Source organism: Salmo salar, chromosome ssa18, assembly GCF_905237065.1.
Source record: "Salmo salar chromosome ssa18, Ssal_v3.1, whole genome shotgun sequence".
In the NCBI taxonomy this organism is placed as follows: domain Eukaryota; kingdom Metazoa; phylum Chordata; class Actinopteri; order Salmoniformes; family Salmonidae; genus Salmo; species Salmo salar.
Genome location: NC_059459.1, coordinates 80669168 through 80692587, shown reverse-complemented (window position 1 = coordinate 80692587; position 23420 = coordinate 80669168). Strand labels below are relative to the sequence as shown.

At 46.9% G+C, this 23420-nt stretch overlaps 1 protein-coding gene across 6 annotated transcripts in view; it reads right to left on the bottom strand.

Moving 5' to 3' along the window:
• Positions 1-23420, bottom strand: part of exoc6b (exocyst complex component 6B) — a 168619-nt gene that overhangs the window by 92303 nt on the left and 52896 nt on the right. For all 6 annotated transcript variants that reach the window (XM_045701645.1, XM_045701640.1, XM_045701642.1 and 3 more), the window contains 3 exons: positions 10135-10203; positions 3362-3445; positions 483-529 (listed from right to left, as the gene is read on the bottom strand). In XM_045701645.1, the coding sequence (XP_045557601.1) occupies positions 483-529; positions 3362-3445; positions 10135-10203 (200 nt within the window). The remainder of the gene's footprint in view (positions 1-482; positions 530-3361; positions 3446-10134; positions 10204-23420) is intronic.

The following is a 23420-nucleotide window of genomic DNA, read 5'->3' as shown; positions in this document are numbered from 1 at the left end:
AGCGGGACAGCCCTGGTCGATGGGATATTTGGAGAAGTGTCTGTCTTCTCTGCTCCAGACAGTGAACATTCCCGATATTCCCATCCAGACTGTCGGAATAACATGGATATGCCACCTCACATCCCACACACCATCAATCCTCATTCAACACCTTCCTGTGTGTGTGTGTGTGTGTGTGTGTGTGTGTGTGTGTGTGTGTGTGTGTTTTAGGCCAGCAAGCCCAGAGAAAGGAGAGGTTGGGAGAAAAGAAGAGAGTGTGGTCAGAATGGGAAGACGGGTAGATGGAAGCGTGGAAGAGAGGTATGCATGCAAGGAAGGCTGGTAAGCTTTTAAATGAAGTGTCACTGAATAGCTGAACACACATCCTAGCCAGTAAGTTCATGTTATCCATCCATGCCAAGAAATACAACATTTTAGATGGATTGATGGATAGAGGGGAGAATGAAAGATGGATAGGAAGAGAGGAGGGGTGGAGAACTTACCCTACTATTTGATTGAAGTACCTCCTGTATCCTTCCAAGCTTTCGTGCTAGATGAAGAAAAGAGAAGAATAATAGGATTTAAACTACAACTGACCTCTGGAAAGACAATAACAACATGGCTTCTGTTTTTGAAGTTGGTGTGATGGGGAGGATAGACAGCAGAGAGGACAGACAGCAGAGAGGGCAGACAGCAGAGAGGACAGACAGCAGAGAGGACAGACAGCAGAGAGGACAGACAGCAGAGAGGACAGACAGCAGAGAGGGTAGGTAAGTGTCTACTCTCAGCTCAAAAGGCGAGGGGTGATATCTACCATGTTAGAGTGGGGTTGCAGTACGAGGGGTGATATCTACCATGTTAGAGTGGGGTTGCAGTACGAGGTGAGGCGAGGGGTGATATCTACCATGTTAGAGTGGGGTTGCAGTACGAGGCGAGGGGTGATATCTACCATGTTAGAGTGGGGTTGCAGTACGAGGCGAGGGGTGATATCTACCATGTTAGAGTGGGGTTGCAGTACGAGGTGAGGGGTGATATCTACCATGTTAGAGTGGGGTTGCAGTACGAGGGGTGATATCTACCATGTTAGAGTGGGGTTGCAGTACGAGGGGTGATATCTACCATGTTAGAGTGGGGTTGCAGTACGAGGGGTGATATCTACCATGTTAGAGTGGGGTTGCAGTACGAGGCGAGGGGTGATATCTACCATGTTAGAGTGGGGTTGCAGTACGAGGCGAGGGGTGATATCTACCATGTTAGAGTGGGGTTGCAGTACGAGGTGAGGGGTGATATCTACCATGTTAGAGTGGGGTTGCAGTACGAGGGGTGATATCTACCATGTTAGAGTGGGGTTGCAGTACGAGGGGTGATATCTACCATGTTAGAGTGGGGTTGCAGTACGAGGGGTGATATCTACCATGTTAGAGTGGGGTTGCAGTACGAGGGGTGATATCTACCATGTTAGAGTGGGGTTGCAGTACGAGGTGAGGGGTGATATCTACCATGTTAGAGTGGGGTTGCAGTACGAGGTGAGGGGTGATATCTACCATGTTAGAGTGGGGTTGCAGTACGAGGTGAGGGGTGATATCTACCATGTTAGAGTGGGGTTGCAGTACGAGGTGAGGGGTGATATCTACCATGTTAGAGTGGGGTTGCAGTACGAGGCGAGGGGTGATATCTACCATGTTAGAGTGGGGTTGCAGTACGAGGCGAGGGGTGATATCTACCATGTTAGAGTGGGGTTGCAGTACGAGGCGAGGGGTGATATCTACCATGTTAGAGTGGGGTTGCAGTACGAGGCGAGGGGTGATATCTACCATGTTAGAGTGGGGTTGCAGTACGAGGTGAGGGGTGATATCTACCATGTTAGAGTGGGGTCGCAGTACGAGGTGAGGGGTGATATCTACCATGTTAGAGTGGGGTTGCAGTACGAGGCGAGGGGTGATATCTACCATGTTAGAGTGGGGTTGCAGTACGAGGTGAGGGGTGATATCTACCATGTTAGAGTGGGGTTGCAGTACGAGGTGAGGGGTGATATCTACCATGTTAGAGTGGGGTTGCAGTACGAGGTGAGGGGTGATATCTACCATGTTAGAGTGGGGTTGCAGTACGAGGCGAGGGGTGATATCTACCATGTTAGAGTGGGGTTGCAGTACGAGGCGAGGGGTGATATCTACCATGTTAGAGTGGGGTTGCAGTACGAGGCGAGGGGTGATATCTACCATGTTAGAGTGGGGTTGCAGTACGAGGCGAGGGGTGATATCTACCATGTTAGAGTGGGGTTGCAGTACGAGGCGAGGGGTGATATCTACCATGTTAGAGTGGGGTTGCAGTACGAGGCGAGGGGTGATATCTACCATGTTAGAGTGGGGTTGCAGTACGAGGCGAGGGGTGATATCTACCATGTTAGAGTGGGGTTGCAGTACGAGGTGAGGGGTGATATCTACCATGTTAGAGTGGGGTTGCAGTACGAGGTGAGGGGTGATATCTACCATGTTAGAGTGGGGTCGCAGTACGAGGTGAGGGGTGATATCTACCATGTTAGAGTGGGGTTGCAGTACGAGGTGAGGGGTGATATCTACCATGTTAGAGTGGGGTTGCAGTACGAGGTGAGGGGTGATATCTACCATGTTAGAGTGGGGTTGCAGTACGAGGTGAGGGGTGATATCTACCATGTTAGAGTGGGGTTGCAGTACGAGGTGAGGGGTGATATCTACCATGTTAGAGTGGGGTTGCAGTACGAGGTGAGGGGTGATATCTACCATGTTAAAGTGGGGTTGCAGTACGAGGTGAGGGGTGATATCTACCATGTTAGAGTGGGGTTGCAGTGAGGGGTGATATCTACCATGTTAGAGTGGGGTTGCAGTACGAGGTGAGGGGTGATATCTACCATGTTAGAGTGGGGTTGCAGTACGAGGTGAGGGGTGATATCTATCATGTTAGAGTGGGGTTGCAGTACGAGGTGAGGGGTGATATCTACCATGTTAGAGTGGGGTTGCAGTACGAGGTGAGGGGTGATATCTACCATGTTAGAGTGGGGTTGCAGTACGAGGTGAGGGGTGATATCTACCATGTTAGAGTGGGGTTGCAGTACGAGGTGAGGGGTGATATCTACCATGTTAGAGTGGGGTTGCAGTACGAGGTGAGGGGTGATATCTACCATGTTAGAGTGGGGTTGCAGTACGAGGTGAGGGGTGATATCTACCATGTTAGAGTGGGGTTGCAGTACGAGGTGAGGGGTGATATCTACCATGTTAGAGTGGGGTTGCAGTACGAGGTGAGGGGTGATATCTACCATGTTAGAGTGGGGTTGCAGTACGAGGTGAGGGGTGATATCTACCATGTTAGAGTGGGGTTGCAGTACGAGGTGAGGGGTGATATCTACCATGTTAGAGTGGGGTTGCAGTACGAGGCGAGCCTGTTTCCTTCTCTGATTCCTGTAGTAGTTCTCAAACTGCTCCCGGGAACCCTGGGTAAAAAACAACAACAACATGGACAACATCCTTAGAGACCGGCCGTGAGCGATGGCAACAGAGAGGAGGCGGTAGCCATGACAACCCTTGGATCCCCACATGTATTGACGTTCATCAGTAACTGATTTCATTTGTAAAACTGATTAAAAAACAGGTTTGGATTAACAACAAAAAATAAATAAAGATTTGAAAGAGGTTGAAAGTCAAGGCGAAAAACAGATAAGAGGATTTCGGTAGAAACAAAAGTTTGATATTGGGGTACAAAAGGCACTCTCATTCAACGAGAGTCAGTGATTGGACAGTCACTAGGTGTTCCGTTTCCACCGGCGTCATCAATCTCTCTTCAAAGTGGATCATATCAGTCAGATACTAGTCCGGTTCTTCAGTATGACTGAACCAGTGTCTCACACACACACACACACACACACACACCGCTTTACAGTGATAAACCCCAGGCCCCCTCTCCATCCTCCTCAAACAGTAGCACCAGTCTCTGCCCTTATTGCCTCTAGCTGAGACCCAGACCAGGACCCACAGTACCGCCCCAGCGCACAGATAAGACACCAGAGGTGGGCTGATAACCCTCCACAACCAGGGAAGCTGAAACTAAGGCCAAAACCTCTGCTGTGCTGTTATAATGAAAAATGTTTCCAATAAAATAAAATTCTAAATGGAGATTTGATTGAAGACATAAACTGTTGAATTTCCTAAGGACCTTGGTAGTTCTCTCAATGAGAACAATGTCTATTGAAGACACATACCACAACAGTGCATGAGAGAGAGAGAGACGGGGTAGTGGGAGAAGGAGAGAGAGAAAAGGAGAGAGGGAGAACGAGAGAGAGAAGGGGTAGAATGAGAGGGAGAGGGAGAGGGGTAGAATGAGAGGGAGAGGGGTAGAATGAGAGGGAGAGGGGGAGGGGTAGAATGAGAGGGAGAGGGGTAGAATGAGAGGGAGAGGGGTAGAATGAGAGGGAGTGGGGGAGGGGTAGAATGAGAGGGAGAGGGGGAGGGGTAGAATGAGAGGGAGAGGGGTAGAATGAGAGGGAGAGGGGTAGAATGAGAGGGAGAGGGGTAGAATGAGAGGGAGAGGGGTAGAATGAGAGGGAGAGGGGTAGAATGAGAGGGAGTGGGGGAGGGGTAGAATGAGAGGGAGAGGGGGAGGGGTAGAATGAGAGGGAGAGGGGTAGAATGAGAGGGAGAGGGGTAGAATGAGAGGGAGAGGGGTAGAATGAGAGGGAGAGGGGTAGAATGAGAGGGAGAGGAGTGGAAAGGGGTAAGAGGGGAAGGGTGGAGTGGATGGGTGAGTGAGTGAGTGAGTGAGTGAGTGAGCGGGAGGCTGTTTAGAGGGGTAGAGGGCAGGGAGTTCTCCAGAGTAGTTCTACTAAGAGGTCAGAGCTTCAATACAGGCCGTAAAGCTGACTGGACAACGTCCATGAAGTCAGATACACAACACTAACACTCTGGAGAGAAGTGTGAGGTGTAGACAGAGGTCAAGAAGACCCTCAGGGGAGGACACAGCTATCGTGTGGCTGCATTTCCTCACACTACCACCAAGAAACCTTCATTCTGCTTAAACTATTGTTTAATAATACACGCACGCTTCTCCAAATCGTCCAACCACACACACAGCTCCAAACACAAAAGCAGTGCCACGTTACCGATGACTACAGGGTCTAAGGCAGATATCTCTAGTCATGAACAGAACAGAGTCTCTAGATTCTGGAATGTTCTCTACTGCCAGACAGAACAACAGACATCTTAGTGGGGGGGGGGCCTCGTTAGGACCGTGCTACCAGTTGGGAAACACGCACACAGACACAAACCACACACACACACACAGACACAAACCACACACACACACACAGACACAAACCACACACACACACACAGACACAAACCACACACACACACACAGACACAAACCACACACACACACAGACACAAACCACACACAGACACAAACCACACACACACACAGACACAAACCACAAACACATACACAAACCACACACACACACACATACACAAACCACACACACACACACAGACACAAACCACACACACAGACACAAACCACACACACACACACACACACACAGACACAAACCACACACACAGACACAAACCACACACACAGACACAAACCACACACACACACAGACACAAACCACACACACACACAGACACAAACACAAACCACACACACACACACAGACACAAACCACACACACACACACAGACACAAACCACACACACAGACACAAACCACACACACAAACCACACACACACACACACAGACACAAACACACACACAAACACACAGACAAACACACACACACACACACACACAGACACAAACCACACACACACACACACACAGACACACACACACACACAGACACAAAACACACACAGACACAAAACACAAAGACAACACACAAAACCACAAACCACGAAATCTGGAAGTAGAATCCCATTTCCAATCAAGACATTCATTTTGTTTTCTCCTCTCTCCCTCCGTCTCTCGCCCCATGTTTAAATTCCACCATATTACCATGATGGTGAAGACTGGACTTGAACAATATGCCTTTGTTCTACTGTACACACACAGAACACCAACACACACACTCAAATCTGATAGAAATTATGATCAATGTAAACAACAGTGTTGGCCCTACATGGAGTTTCCCCTCAGACCAAACGAGAAACACACGAAGAACCCTTCACTCTGTTTCACCGACCGTTTAATAACACAGGCACGAACGAACACACACACACACACACACACACACACACACACACACACTTCTCCAACTGTCCAACCTCCAGGTATCAATCACATAACGAGCCATCATGTTCAGAATAAGAAACACAAATGTTCTAGAAGAAGAAGTACTCGCCTGGTTTAGTAGTGGAAGTACTCGCCTGGTTTAGTAGTGGAAGTACTCGCCTGGTTTAGTAGTGGAAGTACTCGCCTGGTTTAGTAGTGGAAGTACTCGCCTGGTTTAGTAGTGGAAGTACTCGCCTGGTTTAGTAGTGGAAGTACTCGCCTGGTTTAGTAGTGGAAGTACTCGCCTGGTTTAGTAGTGGAAGTACTCGCCTGGTTTAGTAGTGGAAGTACTCGCCTGGTTTAGTAGTGGAAGTACTCGCCTGGTTTAGTAGTGGAAGTACTCGCCTGGTTTAGTAGTGGAAGTACTCGCCTGGTTTAGTAGTGGAAGTACTCGCCTGGTTTAGTAGTGGAAGTACTCGCCTGGTTTAGTAGTGGAAGTACTCGCCTGGTTTAGTAGTGGAAGTACTCGCCTGGTTTAGTAGTGGAAGTACTCGCCTGGTTTAGTAGTGGAAGTACTCGCCTGGTTTAGTAGTGGAAGTACTCGCCTGGTTTAGTAGTGGAAGTACTCGCCTGGTTTAGTAGTGGAAGTACTCGCCTGGTTTAGTAGTGGAAGTACTCGCCTGGTTTAGTAGTGGAAGTACTCGCCTGGTTTAGTAGAAGTACTCGCCTGGTTTAGTAGAAGTACTCGCCTGGTTTAGTAGAAGTACTCGCCTGGTTTAGTAGAAGTACTCGCCTGGTTTAGTAGAAGTACTCGCCTGGTTTAGTAGAAGTACTCGCCTGGTTTAGTAGAAGTACTCGCCTGGTTTAGTAGAAGTACTCGCCTGGTTTAGTAGAAGTACTCGCCTGGTTTAGTAGAAGTACTCGCCTGGTTTAGTAGAAGTACTCGCCTGGTTTAGTAGAAGTACTCGCCTGGTTTAGTAGTGGAAGTACTCGCCTGGTTTAGTAGTGGAAGTACTCGCCTGGTTTAGTAGTGGAAGTACTCGCCTGGTTTAGTAGAAGTACTCGCCTGGTTTAGTAGAAGTACTCGCCTGGTTTAGTAGAAGTACTCGCCTGGTTTAGTAGAAGTACTCGCCTGGTTTAGTAGAAGTACTCGCCTGGTTTAGTAGAAGTACTCGCCTGGTTTAGTAGAAGTACTCGCCTGGTTTAGTAGAAGTACTCGCCTGGTTTAGTAGAAGTACTCGCCTGGTTTAGTAGAAGTACTCGCCTGGTTTAGTAGAAGTACTCGCCTGGTTTAGTAGAAGTACTCGCCTGGTTTAGTAGAAGTACTCGCCTGGTTTAGTAGAAGTACTCGCCTGGTTTAGTAGAAGTACTCAATTGGAGAAATTTTTTACTAATCAATAAATATTTAAATCATATCAACAATAAAGATGAAATGTTTAAAGAATACAACGATTAGGATATGATTTAAATGTTTATTTATCTGAGTACCATGTTATTTATTATCTGGGATAAACATTGTAACGTTATCTGTGTGAGCGTGTAGAGTTCAGTTCATTGTGTGTGTGGTGCAGCTCTCTGTTCTATCACCCTCGGCATCCACTTTGTCCCCAGGACCGACCGCCCTAACAACAGTTCTCCATGGGGTCACGACCAACCCACTTTTCTCTGTGTGTGTGTGTGTGTGTGTGTGTGTGTGTGTGTGTGTGTGTGTGTGTGTGTGTGTGTGTGTGTGTGTGTGTGTCTCGCTCTCTCTCTGTGTGTGTGTGTGTCTCTCTCTCTCTCATATGAAGGCTGAAACAAAGGACAAAAACAGGAGAGAAGGAGAAGAAAAATGGTAAAGAACACAACATAACTAAACAAACATGAATGCTGGCAGGAACCAAAACAAACGAGGGAACGGGAGGGGGAAAAGAAAGTGAGGTTGAGGTCACACCTTTCAACACCATCCCCCCCTTTCCTTCCCTTCACTTTCTCTCCTCCATCCCCCTTTCCTTCCCTTCACTTTCTCTCCTCCATCCCCCCTTTCCTTCCCTTCACTTTCTCTCCTGCATCCCTCCCAGTCTCGTTCTCCTACACTCCCTCATGCACTTTCTCCGCCCCCGGGCAAACCCCTCCACCTTCTCCGCCCCCGGGCAAACCCCTCCACCTTCTCCGCCCCCGGGCAAACCCTCCACCTTCTCAGCCCCCGGGCAAACCCTCCACCTTCTCCACCCCAGGGCAAACCCTCCACCTTCTCCACCCCAGGGCAACACCTCCACTTTTTAACCCCAGGGCAACCCCTCCACTTTTTCAACTCTCCAACACTCCTCAGTCTCAAAGTCTGTCTCCTGCACTCTCCTCTTGACAACATCTCCTCTCCTCCTCCACATCTCCCCATCTCATTCCTTACTCCCTTTCCCAGTCTTTCTTTCACTCTTTTCTTTCCCTATCTAGCTACCAAACTTCCTCCATCGGTCAGCCATCCTCCTTCTCTGTCCTCCACCTCACTCTCGCCCTCACTTTAACCCTTCTGCGCGTGCACTCTCTCCCTAGCCCTCTGTCCCTATCTTCGACGCTCAGTCTCGCTCGTCCTTGCTGTGACCTCCCTATCTCCTCAGTCTCCCTCACCCCCTTTCCTTCCTTGCCCTGTCTGTCTCTCCCCCTAGCCTTGCTATAACCTCTGTATCGTCCCTCCTCCCTAGCTCTCCGTCCTTCCTCACGAAGTTCATGCTCTTCCGTTCCCTCGATGATTCTCTCTTAACCTAGACACTCTGTCTACACACAAACACACACCGACACTGCCTCAAAACAGACACCTTGCCAGACCCCATGACTCCTCTCCTCTGACCGGCCTGTCCCGGTCACAACCCCTCCAAATACACACAACCAGACCACTGCTTCGTCCATGACCTAGCCGTGACCCAGTCACCTGCTTCGTCCCTGACCTAGCCGTGACCCAGTCACCTGCTTCGTCCCTGACCTAGCCGTGACCCAGTCACCTGCTTCGTCCCTGACCTAGCCGTGACCCAGTCAACCCAGACACCTGCTTCCCCCCTCCCTCCCTCCCCATGTCTCCTTTCCTCCCTCCCTCCCCCCATTCCTCCCTCCCCATTCCTCCCTCCCCATTCCTCCCTCTCTCCATTCCTCCCTCCCTCCCCCTCTCCATTCCTCCCTCCCTCCCCCTCTCTCCAATCCTCCCTCCCCCTCTCCCCAATCCTCCCTCCCCCTCTCCATTCCTCCCTTCTCTACCTCCCTCCCCCTCTCCATTCCTTCCTTCTCTTCCTCCCTCCATTCCTCCCTTCTCTTCCTCCCTCCATCCCTCCCCCTCTCCATTCCTCCCTCCCTCTCTCCCTCTCAGTCCCTATAGTACACAGTAGCATATCTCTGTAGTACAGTAGACTACAAGATGATATGTGCTGTGGAGGGGGTGTGCTTAATTAAACAACTAAGGTGTTAATTCATTCAGTCCATTTGGGGAAAACATGCAGAAAATCACTGTGGATATGATATGAATATTTAAAATCAAATAAAAATGGTATCAGAGATATTAAAAAATAATAATAATTGAGAGAAGAGATGAATGGAGGAGATTCTCATTGGTGCAGAACACCGTCCTCTATCCTCCACGACCTGAACAGAGGTCAAGGATATGTGAATTAGTTAGGAGAACAGAAGAGGCACCTCCTCTCATCGACAGCCCCGTTTCATCGAGGATAGTCATGTGCATTCTAGAGTTCTGCCACACCCCCTTAGAATCAGCTTTCGTTTCCTCTGAGAAAAGGACGTATTTAAAAACGATTTGCTACTTCGAAATGCCTCTCCTCGATTACCTTCAACCGTTTTTTTTTCAAAAGCAGGCGAGGACGGAGGAATTAGCAAAACCGAATTGAGAATCTCTCAAAGTAAAGGAGGAGAGGGGGATGGGTGGAACTCACCAGAACGGTATAGATGTGGAGGCATCGGTACACTGGAGAGAAGTCTACCAACTCCTGGGCGCCTGGTACCTGGGAGAGAGAGAGAAACACTATTTACTTACACACGCACACATAACCAAAGTATAAACTCAACATGTAAAGTGTTTTATGAGCTTAAATAAAAGATCCCAGAAATGTTCCATACGCACAAAAAGCTTATTCCTCTAAGATGTTGTGCACAAATGTGTTTACATCCCTGTTAGTGAGCATTTCTCCTTTGCCAAGATAATCCATACACCTGACAGGTGTGGCATATCAAGAAGCTGATTAAACAACATGATCATTACAAAGGTGCACCTTGTGCTGGGGACAATAAAATGCCACTAAAAATGTGCAGTTTTGTCACAATAATGCAACAGATAGGGAGGGAGTGTGCAATTGGCATTCTGACTGCAGCAATGTCCACCAGAGCTGTTACCATAGAATTGAATGTTAATTTCTCTACCATAAGCCTCCTCCAACGTCGTTTTAGAGAACTTGATAGTACATCCAACCGGCCTCACAACAGCAGACCACATGTAACCACGCCAGTCCAGGACCTCACCTCCGGCTTCTTCACCTGCGGGATCAACTGTGGGTTTGCACATCCTGTCAGAAACCGTCTCAGGGAAGCTCGTCGTCCTCACCAGGGTCTTGACCTGACTGCAGTTTGGCCTCGTAACCGACTTCAGAAGGCAAATGCTCACCTTCGATGGCCACTGTCACGCTGGAGAAGTGTGCTGTTCACGGATGAATCCCGGTTTCTACTGTACCGGGTAGATGGTGCATGGCGTCGTGTGGGCGAGCGGTTTACTGATGTCAACGTTGTGAACAGAGTGCCCCATGGTGGTTATGGTAACTACCCTACTCAGGAACATTCCATGTCTTCTTGATTAGCAACTGCAGTGTAGATTTGGTCTTGTGTTTTAGATTATTTGTCCTGCTGAAATGTGAATGTCTCCCAGTGTCTGGTGGGAAGCAGACAACCAGGTTTTCCTCTAGGATTTAGCCTGTGCTTTATTCCGTTGCTTCGCTCTATTAGTCCTCCCTAGTCCTTGCTGATGACAAGCATACCCATAACAGGATGCAGCTACCACCACGCTTGGAAATATGACGAGTGATACTCAGTGATGATATTGGATTCAGGACAAAGTTCATTTGTTTGCCGCATTTTGTTGTTGTTGCAGTTTAACTTTATGCCTTATTGCAACAACAATAAAAAAATTGTGTACAGGCTTCCTTTTCACTCTGTCAATTAGGTTAGTATTGTGGAGTAACTACAATGTTGATCTACCCTCAGTTTTCTATAATCACAGATATTTAACCCCAAATGTTTTAAATTGAACTGAGTTAGGAAGGACGCCTGTATCTTTGTAGTGACTGGGTGTATTGATACACCATCCAAAGTGTAGTTAATAACTTCACCATGCTCAAAGGGATATTCAATGTCTGCTTTTTATTACTAATAGGACTCTCAAGGCTTCTTTCCGAGGTATTGGAAAACCTCCCTGCTTTCTGTGGTTGAATCGGTGTTTGAAATTCACTGCTCGAATGAGGGACCTTACATACTTTCTGAAGGCACTCAACAATCAATAAAATCTAATCTACCAAACGTAGATTAACAACAAATGATGAGAAATAGTTCTGAGGGTTTTGTTCCACCAAAACCTTGACGGACCCTCGAGAGAATAGACAACCATAACAACAACGAGCCTGTTGGCCTTCCAATAGCTACTCTCTCCTCTTCCTCTCTGCTCAGAACCTTAAAAAACACACAGATCATCCATCTATTCACCTCTTTCTCTCCCCCCTCGCTCTCCTTCTCTCTCCCCCTCGCTCTCCTTCTCTCCCCCCCTCGCTCTCCTTCTCTCCCCCCCCTCGCTCTCCTTCTCTCCCCCCCCTCGCTCTCCTTCTCTCCCCCCTCGCTCTCCTCCTCTCCCCCCTCGCTCTCTTTCTCTCCCTGCTGACACACTCCAGCCACATGAGGTCTAGCATTGTCTTGCATTAGGAGGAACCCAGGGCCAACCGCACCAGCATATGGTCTCACAAGGGGTCTGAGGATCTCATCTCGGTACCTAATGGCAGTCAGGCTACCTCTGGCGAGCACATGGAGGGCTGTGCGGCCCCCCAAAGAAATGCCACCCCACACCATGACTGACCCACCGCCAAACCAGTCATGCTGGAGGATGTTGCAGGCAGCAGAACGTTCACCACGGCGTCTCCAGACTCTGTCACGTGCTCAGTGTGAACCTGCTTTCATCTGTGAAGAGCACAGGGCACCAGTGGCGAATTTGCCAATCTTGGTGTTCTCTGGCAAATGCCAAACATCCTGCACGGTGTTGGGCTGTAAGCACAACCCCCACCTGTGGACGTCGGGCCCTCATACCACCCTCATGGAGTCTGTTTCTGACCGTTTGAGCAGACACATGCACATTTGTGGCCTGCTGGAGGTCATTTTGCAGGGCTCTGGCAGTGCTCCTCCTTGCACAAAGGCGGCGGTAGCGGTCCTGCTGCTGGGTTGTTGCACTCCTACGGCCTCCTCCACGTCTCCTGATGTACTGGCCTGTCTCCTGGTAGCGCCTCCATGCTCTGGACACTATGCTGACAGACACAGCAAACCTTCTTGCCACAGCTCGCATTGATGTGCCATCCTGGATGAGCTGCACTACCTGAGCCACTTGTGTGGGTTGTAGACTCCGTCTCATGCTACCACTAGAGTGAAAGCACCGCCAGCATTCAAAAGTGACCAAAACATCAGCCAGGAAGCATAAGAAATAAGAAGTGGTCTGTGGTCCCCACCTGCAGAACCACTCCTTTATTTGGGGTGTCTTGCTAATTGCCTATAATTTCCACCTGTTGTCTATTCCATTTGCACAACAGCATGTGAAATTTATTGTCAATCAGTGTTGCTTCCTAAGTGGACAGTTTGATTTCACAGAAGTGTGATTGACTTGGAGTTACATTGTGTTGTTTAAGTGTTCCCTTTATTTTTTTGAGCAGTGTATATATCATTGAGTTAATAAAGCCGCATACAAACATTTCTTGAGTAAAGCAGCTCCCAAAATGCAGGTGTTTCAGCCCAGCTCAGTGCTTTCTGTGGTGGAGGGGCAGCCAGAGGAATATACAGGTGTTTCAGCCCAGCTCAGTGCTTTCTGTGGTGGAGGGGCAGCCAGAGGAATATACAGGTGTTTCAGCCCAGCTCAGTGCTTTCTGTGGTGGTGGAGGGGCAGCCAGAGGAATATACAGGTGTTTCAGCCCAGCTCAGTGCTTTCTGTGGTGGAGGGGCAGCCAGAGGAATATACAGGTGTTTCAGCACAGCTCAGTGCTTTCTGTGGTGGAGGGGCAGCCAGAGGAATATACAGGTGTTTCAGCCCAGCTCAGTGCTTTCTGTGGTGGAGGGGCAGCCAGAGGAATATACAGGTGTTTCAGCCCAGCTCAGTGCTTTCTGTGGTGGAGGGGCAGCCAGAGGAATATACAGGTGTTTCAGCCCAGCTCAGTGCTTTCTGTGGTGGAGGGGCAGCCAGAGGAATATACAGGTGTTTCAGCCCAGCTCAGTGCTTTCTGTGGTGGTGGAGGGGCAGCCAGAGGAATATACAGGTGTGTCAGCCCAGCTCAGTGCTTTCTGTGGTGGAGGGGCAGCCAGAGGAATATACAGGTGTTTCAGCCCAGCTCAGTGCTTTCTGTGGTGGTGAAGAAAGGCAGCAGAAAATATGGAGCGTTGCGCCATGATTGGCTCAGTGTTCTGTCACTCATGGGGACACTACGGCACTAATCCTTAGTAAGGGTAGACAATGAAAATTCAAGTCGTTTGGGTGCTGCCATAGAGATACATTAGTAGTGCCATTCCAAGAAGGCTCAAGGTCATTGGTCACAGATAAAATGACGTCAAAATCACATTATATGTACGGTAGCTTTGATTGGACTGATCATGTCAACATCATATCTTGAAAAATTGTAGCTAGCAGTCATCATGAATCAAGTTGACAATCTACTGGCAAATCCGTTTTAATCCTTATTCATATGAAGAGAAATTATAGATAAAACGTATCGGTCATTAGACAAACATTACACATCAAGTTGAAAATCGCAAATTCAACAATGAGTGGTTTGGAAGGAATGGGTGACAGTGGCTAATGGCAAACATTGGAACTGGGAAGTCAGGAGCAAACGAGAGCTCAGACTGAGAAAATACATTTTGAACGGTCATCCAACTCGGAATTGTAAATCCGGCCTCTGTCTTTCTTTGATGACAAAATTTGCCCACGAAGGACCGCCGCGCCACTTCCTGTTCAAGTGAGCACAGCATAACAAGGTGAGTCCAAAAATGTATTGTATGCTGCTGCATAAATTATGTAATATGCCAGGGAGATATGTATACGGTAGATAAGGAAGTAATACTAAGTGTATGTTGTGTAGTAAGCTGTTAGTAGCCCATGTGTCTCACCCTAATAATTTGGTCCCTTTCCCCCTCATAACTTCTCCTACCGTTCTGACTCGGTGGTGCACATGTAGCCTGTCTTAAAGAAATATAATCATTGAATATTGTAAGAGCTTTCATTGTCTGCTTATATGCCCCATTTATTTATCCTACTGTTCTAACTTGGTGTACAGGGAGAATACTGTAAGACCAGCCCATGTTCTGAATTCTGTCGCTGTACATTTCAAAAGTGCTGAACACAGTTATATTGACTACGTCCGTCCTAACTCGCTCATTAATGTCTTAATCAAAACTCCGGATGACCTTATGCCATAGTTTATACCTTTCAATTGTCAGTAGAAACCACATTTGTTTAAAAGAAAATCAGCCATATTAGCTATGTTTTTTTAAAAAGGCAGTAAATGAGGCTGAATTAGCTTTTTCCCTGCCAGACAAGGCTCTGCTGTTAACCAGGCAGCGGTAAGATGTTGTTGGGACAGCTTTATGTAGGCCCTAACAGTTTGTGGGCACCATTTGTCACCGTTATACTGCAATTAATGTATTGTTTAGTGTTGTGGCTTTGCTGGCACAAAGATTTACATGCTAAAATCACCATCTATCCTAGTTTTTTCTGGACGACCCGGGCAGTTTACACATTCAGTTCCTCATCCTCCATTTTCCCTCATCTTCCTGTTACATTACAGTATCTCTCCATTTCTCTACCTTCTTTAACACATTCAGGCTAAAACGAGAGGCAAAGTACCGGAGCAAACATGTCTGCTTCCCAAACGGCCCCCTATTCCCTATATAGTGCACTACTTTAGACCAGGACTGGCACCATATTCCCTATAGAGTGCACTTCTTTTAACCAGGGCCTACAGAATGTAGTGCACTGTGTGATCCGATTCAGGAAACTAGGTGTATGTCGCAAGTCACGACTTCACAGGAGAGCCGTTTTAACGTAAACGTTTTTTATTATTATTTTTTTTTAATCAAAACGTGTTTTTTGGCAGAAATGGCTTCTGGAACATGTGAACTTTCGTGTGCCTTAAACTTGTATGCGATCTGCAAATACGATTAAAATTGTTAAATTACGAGCGTTGTAGGTTAAGCCACAGAAAAAGAAAGCAACCTTCCCACTAGCCATGATTGGCTGAAATAATGGGTGGGCTGGACATGCCGAGAGAGGAGTTTGGATTGGTCTGCCATAGAAGCTTGTCAGTCTGTGTTGGTAATCCTGTCAAACACAGCTTTAAAAAAAATGTATTGTGTAGTGGAGCTGCAGAAGTGTTGCTCTCCACTTTCTGGAGGATCCCATTTTGAAATCAGTGGAATTAGAGTATGATAGGTAAAGAAAACACTTTTCTCCGATTTACATCTTCAAACGAGGGGCAAATGTGGCATGGCATTCCTGACAGGGAGACGCGTTCATACACAATGATGTATACAGGTAAATAGTCTAGCGTCAGCTAGCTACATTTTCAGATATTACACATTTTCAAATGTTGACAGAAAGTTGTTTCATTTCAAGCTAAAGCGTCCGGTTAGCTAGTTAGCTGGCTAGCTCCCTAGCTGACGTTATTTGTTTCCCAGAGCCGTGTGCTGTTCTAGTTAGAGCCTAACGTTAGCTAGCTAACATTGGACATGGTTGGTTAGTTCCCAGCACTGTGGCATTGTTGGCACTGTTTAAATAGCTAACGTTGGCTGGCTGGCTCGTTAGCTAGCGTTACGTGACGTGTGTACAACACCTGTTGAATATGGCCGGTGTCAGTAAACGTCTGCAAAAAAAGCGTAATCAATCGAGCCTTGTCGAGCGTTGTATTGAAATTGTTGCCAGCAGAGCTGGTTAGGCTGTTTTCATGTTATCCAGAGGTAAACAAATCATCGGCCAGAGCCTCAAGTGTGCGCTCTGAACGCTCCGAGAGCGAAAGGAGATGGGCGGGGCTAAAGATAAGGGTGAGGGTGTGAACGATGCTGAATGCGTGGAGACAAAGAAGAGCTCTTCAATAGATACCAAAACATTCAAAGGTGATTTTCTCAAAAGTGAGTTTACAAGTTGATCAACTTTCAAAGCAGAATTACTTTCCAATTGTTCCTCAAATGTAGTGTATGATATATCATATGGTAGCTCTGAGTCTCTACTTTTATCTAATGTAAAGAAGACAATTTCAAATTTTGCTACATAAGACCGAATCCAGATGGTGGGTCACATATGGGGAATTGGGTGCAATTTGGGACACAGACCAAGGAGCATGTTAGAGCCAAGAACATGTGAAAACAGAGAAAAAATGTATACCTATTCTAGTGAGCTTTGGATGGAAGGATGAGAGAGGAAGGGATGGCGGGATGAGAGGAAGGGAAGATTCTAGAGAGAGATATGGGAGGAATGAGAAACAGGGTTGGAACAAGGGATGAAACAGAGGGATATAGAAAGACAGGAAGTGAGAAGAAATGGATCTGAACACAATGATGGAGGGAGAGAACGTTCAAGAGAGATATAGGAAGGATGAGAAACATGGTTGGAATGAGGGATGCAGACAGCGAGGAGGAGTGAAAGGAGAGAAGAGGAGACTAGACATCTGTCTGTCAGTCAGGACAGGGGAGGTAGTAGAAAAATACAGCAAGTCAATACAACTTGAGCAAGTCAACATCTAACATTAAAGAAGTCTTGAGGTATTGCTCGCCTGAGGTAGAGTACCTCATGATAAGCTGTAGACCACACTATCTACCAAGAGAGTTCTCATCTATATTATTCGTGGCCGTCTATTTACCACCACAGAACGAAGCTGGCACTAAGACCGCTCTCAACCAACTCTAAGGCCATAAACAAAGAAGAAAATGCTCATCCAGAAGCGGCGCACCTAGTGGCCGGGGACTTTAATGCAGGCAAACTTAAATCAGTTTGACCAAATATTTATCAGCATGTCACATGTGCAACCAGAGAAAAAAGAAATCCTAGACCACCTTTACTCTACACACAGAGAAGCATACAAAGCTCTCCCTCGCGGTCCATTTGGCAAATCTGACCGTAATTATATCCTCCAGATTCCTGCTTACAAGCAAAAACTAAAGCAGGAAGTACCAGTGACTCGCTCAATATGGAAGTGGTCAGATGACGCAGATGCTAAACTACAGGACTGTTTTTCTAGCACAGACTGGAATAAGTTCTAGGATTCAACCAAAGGCATTGAGGAGTACAGCACCTCAGTCATCGACTTCATCAATAAGTGCATCGATGACATCCCCCCCACAGTGACTGTACGTAAATATCCCAACCAGAAGATTACAGGCAACATCTGCATTGAGCTAAAGGCTAGAGCTTTCAAGGAGCGGGAGCCGAATCCGGACACTTATAAGAAATCCCACTATGCCCTCAGACGAACCATCAAACAGGCAAAGGGTCAATACAGGATTAAGATTGAATCCTACTACACTGGCTCTGATGATCGTCAGATGTGGCAGGGCTTGAAAACTATTACAGACTACAAAGGGAAACTCAGACGCGAGCTGCCCAGTGACGCGAGCCTACCAGACGAGCTAAATGCTCGCTTCGAGGCAAGCAACACTGAAGCGCGCACAAGAGCACCAGTTGTTCTGGATGACTGTGTGATAACGCTTTCGGTAGCCGATGTGAACAAAACCTTTAAACAGGTCAACATTCACAAAGCTGCTGGGCCAGACGTGTACTCAAAGCATGCGCAGACCAACTGTCAAGTGTCTCCACTGACATTTTCAACCTCTCCCTGACCGAGTCTAATACCTACAGTACATGTTTCAAGCAGACCACCATAGTCCCTGTGCCCAAAGAAGCAAAGGTAACCTGCCTAAATGATTACCGCCCGTGGCACTCATGTCTGTAGCCATGAAGTGCTTTGAAAGGCTGGTCATGGCTCACATCAACAGCATCCTCCCGGACACCCTAGACCCACTCCAATTCGCATACCGCCCCAACAGATCCACAGATGACGCAATCTCATTCGCACTCCACACTGCCCTTTCTCACCTGAACAAAAGGAACACATATGTGAGAATCAGCGTTCAACAACAGAGTGCCAACAAAGCTCATCAATAAGCTAAGGACTCTGGGACACCTCCCTCTTCAACTGGATCCTGGACTTCCTGACAGGACACCACCAGGTGGTAAGGGTAGGCAACAACACGTCTGCCACGCTGATCCTTAACACCGGGGTCCCTCAGGGGTGTGTACTTAGTTCCCTCCTGCATGGCCAAAAATGACTCCATCACCATCATTAAGTTTGCTGAGGACACAACAGTGGACGGCCTGATCACCGACAACGATGAGACGGACTATAGGAGGTGGTCAGAGAACTGGCAGTGTGGTGCCAGGATAACAACCTCTCCCTCAATGTGAGCAAGACAAAGGAGCTGATCGTGGACTATAGGAAGAGGCGGGCTGAACAGGCCCCCATTAACATCGACAGGGCTGAAGTGGAGCGGGTCTAGAGTTAAGTTCCTTGGTGTCTACATCACCAACGAACTATCATGGTCCAAACATACCAGGACAGTAGCGAAGAGGGCACGACAAAACCTATTCCCCCTCAAAAGACTGAAAAGATTTGGAATTTGGCCCCCAGATCCTCAAAAGGTTCTACAGCTGCACCATCGAGAGCATCCTGACCGGTTACATGACCGCCTGGTATGGCAACTGCTCGGCATCTGACCGTAAGACGCGACAGAGGATAGTACGAACGGCCAATACATCACTGGGGCCAAGCTTCCTGCCATCCAGGACCTACACAATTGGCAGTGTCAGAGGAAAGCTGATAAAATTGTCAGAGACTCCAGTCACCCAAGTTATAGACTGTTTTCTCTGCTACCACACGGCAAGCGGTACCGGAGCACAAAGTCTAGGACCAAAAGGCTCCTCAACAGTTTCTACCCCCAAGCCATTAGACTGCTGAACAATTAATAAAATCGCCACCGGACAATTTACATTGAACCCCCTCCCCTTTGTACACTGCTCTACTCTCTGTTTATTATCTATGCATAGTCACTTCACCCCTACCTACATGTACTAATTACCTCAACTAGCCTGTACCCCAGCACACTGACTCGGTACTGGTGCCCCCTGTATATAGCCTCGTTATTCATATTCTTATTGTGTTACTTTTTATTTTAGTCAACTTGGTAAATATTTTTCTTAACTCTTCTTGAACTGCACTGTTGGTTAAGGTCCTGTAAGTAAGCATTTCACGGTAAAGTCCACACTTATTCAGCGCATGTGACAAAATAAAGTATGGTTTGATTTTGATTGGGGGTAGTAGGAAAAACACAGCAAGCCAATACAACTTGACCATTTGACCCTCTCTAAAGGGTAGAGGGGTTGGCTGGGTCACTACACTGGTGGCATTGGGGACGCTTTTGTTTAAGACACCTGATGTTCTGAACAATCACACAGACTAACAGACCCCATCCTGTCTATAGCTCTGTGGAAAACCATTTCTTAGCTGTTAAAAGCAAGTTGGAAGACAATACCAGGCTTTCATGTACTGACCTAGGAACACCACCAGCTTAGAACAGCACTGCCTTGGGACAGGAGGGGAAACACACACAATAAGAAAACAAACACAGTGGAATGTTTTTTTGGGGGGGGTTTTGGAGTCATATAACAACCCCAGGGAAAGGGTCAACGGTCAGTCAAGGCTAGGGCAGAGGTAGGTGGGGAGTATGGGAAATAACAGGAGGTTAAGAACAGGGTGACACAGGGGGTTAAGAACAGGGTCAGAAGGTAGCGCGACTAGGGGTCAGAAGGTAGCGCGACTAGGGGTCAGAAGGTAGCGCGACTAGGGGTCAGAAGGTAGCGCGACTAGGGGTCAGAAGGTAGCGCGACTAGGGGTCAGAAGGTAGCGCGACTAGGGGTCAGAAGGTAGCGCGACTAGGGGTCAGAAGGTAGCGCGACTAGGGGTCAGAAGGTAGCGCGACTAGGGGTCAGAAGGTAGCGCGACTAGGGGTCAGAAGGTAGCGCGACTAGGGGTCAGAAGGTAGCGCGACTAGGGGTCAGAAGGTAGCGCGACTAGGGGTCAGAAGGTAGCGCGACTAGGGGTCAGAAGGTAGCGCGACTAGGGGTCAGAAGGTAGCGCGACTAGGGGTCAGAAGGTAGCGCGACTAGGGGTCAGAAGGTAGCGCGACTAGGGGTCAGAAGGTAGCGCGACTAGGGGTCAGAAGGTAGCGCGACTAGGGGTCAGAAGGTAGCGCGACTAGGGGTCAGAAGGTAGCGCGACTAGGGGTCAGAAGGTAGCGCGACTAGGGGTCAGAAGGTAGCGCGACTAGGGGTCAGAAGGTAGCGCGACTAGGGGTCAGAAGGTAGCGCGACTAGGGGTCAGAAGGTAGCGCGACTAGGGGTCAGAAGGTAGCGCGACTAGGGGTCAGAAGGTAGCGCGACTCGGGGTCAGAAGGTAGCGACTAGGGGTCAGAAGGTAGCGCGACTAGGGGTCAGAAGGTAGCGCGACTAGGGGTCAGAAGGTAGCGCGACTAGGGGTCAGAAGGTAGCGCGACTAGGGGTCAGAAGGTAGCGCGACTAGGGGTCAGAAGGTAGCGACTAGGGGTCAGAAGGTAGCGACTAGGGGTCAGAAGGTAGTGACTAGGGGTCAGAAGGTAGTGACTAGGGGTCAGAAGGTAGTGACTAGGGGTCAGAAGGTAGTGACTAGGGGTCATGCCTTTGTTAGAAAGGTTGTCGGAAAGGGCTGGAAGGAGATCACAGAAGAGGTGCCACCCTACCATAGCGTCCCCCTTCCATCCTCTCCCTCCCTCCCTCCCTCTGCAGTCTCTTTCCCTAGCCTTGACTGAGCCCTTACCCTTTGTTCTCCCTCCCTCTGCAGTCTCTTTCCCTAGCCTTGACTGAGCCCTTACCCTTTGTTCTACCTCCGTCTCAAACTTTATGTACTCTTCCTGCCTTAGCCTAGGCCAACTTCTCAGCCTGGCACGGGAAGAGGTGTTCTGCCTACCTCTCACCTCTGCCATCTCTTTCTCCGGCTCGGACCAACAGGGTCCGAGCCGGCTTCTACCCCCCAATCCATAAACCTTAATGAATGGTTACCCAGACTGGCTTCACTAGCCCTATCTGTACACTCAGTATAGGGCTGTATGGTAAACCAAAACTTCTGTACTTTTTCAAAACTAGTCTAATAAAAAGCATAAACTGGCACACAGCCAGATAAAATGATTTAGTGTCGAGGTGCTGACTAACAGTGAATATTGTAAGCTATAAAAACAAAAGAGTCACACACTATGTATAAAACTTCCAGTAATTTATTGGGTAAAAAAAAAAATAATACATTTTGGCATCACTGTGCCTTCTTCTGGAAATTAAATTAAAACAATAATGTATGTTGATGTAAACGAATGCTAATCCTAATCATAACATCCTACTATATTCAACATGATGTAAACTAATGCTAACAATAGCCTACTATATTCAATATGATGTAAACTAATGCTAATCCTAATCATAACATCATACTATATTCAACATGATGTAAACTAATGCTAACAATAGCCTACTATATTCAACATGATGTAAACTAATGCTAACGCTAACAATAGCCTACTATATTCAATATGATGTAAACTAATGCTAATCCTAATCATAACATCATACTATATTCAACATGATGTAAACTAATGCTAACAATAGCCTACTATATTCAATATGATGTAAACTAATGCTAACAATAGCCTACTATATTCAACATGATGTAAACTAATGCTAACGCTAACAATAGCCTACTATATTCAATATGATGTAAACTAATGCTAATCCTAATCATAACATCCTACTATATTCAACATGATGTAAACTAATGCTAACAATAGCCTACTATATTCAATATGATGTAAACTAATGCTAACAATAGCCTACTATATTCAATATGATGTAAACTAATGCTAATCCTAATCATAACATCCTACTATATTCAACATGATGTAAACTAATGCTAACGCTAACAATAGCCTACTATATTCAATATGATGTAAACTAATGCTAATCCTAATCATAACATCATACTATATTCAACATGATGTAAACTAATGCTAACAATAGCCTACTATATTCAATATGATGTAAACTAATGCTAACAATAGCCTACTATATTCAATATGATGTAAACTAATGCTAACGCTAACAATAGCCTACTATATTCAATATGATGTAAACTAATGCTAATCCTAATCATAACATCCTACTATATTCAACATGATGTAAACTAATGCTAACGCTAACAATAGCCTACTATATTCAATATGATGTAAACTAATGCTAACAATAGCCTACTATATTCAATATGCTGTAAACTAATGTTAATGCTAACAAGACTAATATATTTAATAAATAAACTATAGCTAATGCTGACAATAGCCTAATATATTCAATATGATGGAAACTAATGCTAATGCTAACAGTAGCACTAATATATTCAATATGATGTAAACTATTGTCTAATAGTATCACTCAATTCATTCTAACCAACCTAATCATTATGACACACCCCTCATTGTCATTGGTTGCACTAAAATTGCACTGTTTTGTCTAAAGAACCTGGTTCAAGCATTCATGACATCACCCTGAAGAAGCACAGTGATGCAGAAACATTGGTGTTTTACCCTGGGAGTTTATACATACTGTGTTTTTACAGCTTACAGCTTTTTCAATACTAGAACATGAAAAACGGTTCGAGAAGTAGAATTATTGTTACTTTCTGTACTTCTGTCAAATGTGTCTCACGGATGAACTCTGTCTATCAGCGCAGCCGGAAGGGAACAGATTGCTTGTCATCTGTAGCCCCATGCAGTCAGCCAAAACCAGCTCAATAAATCAATCAATGCACACACT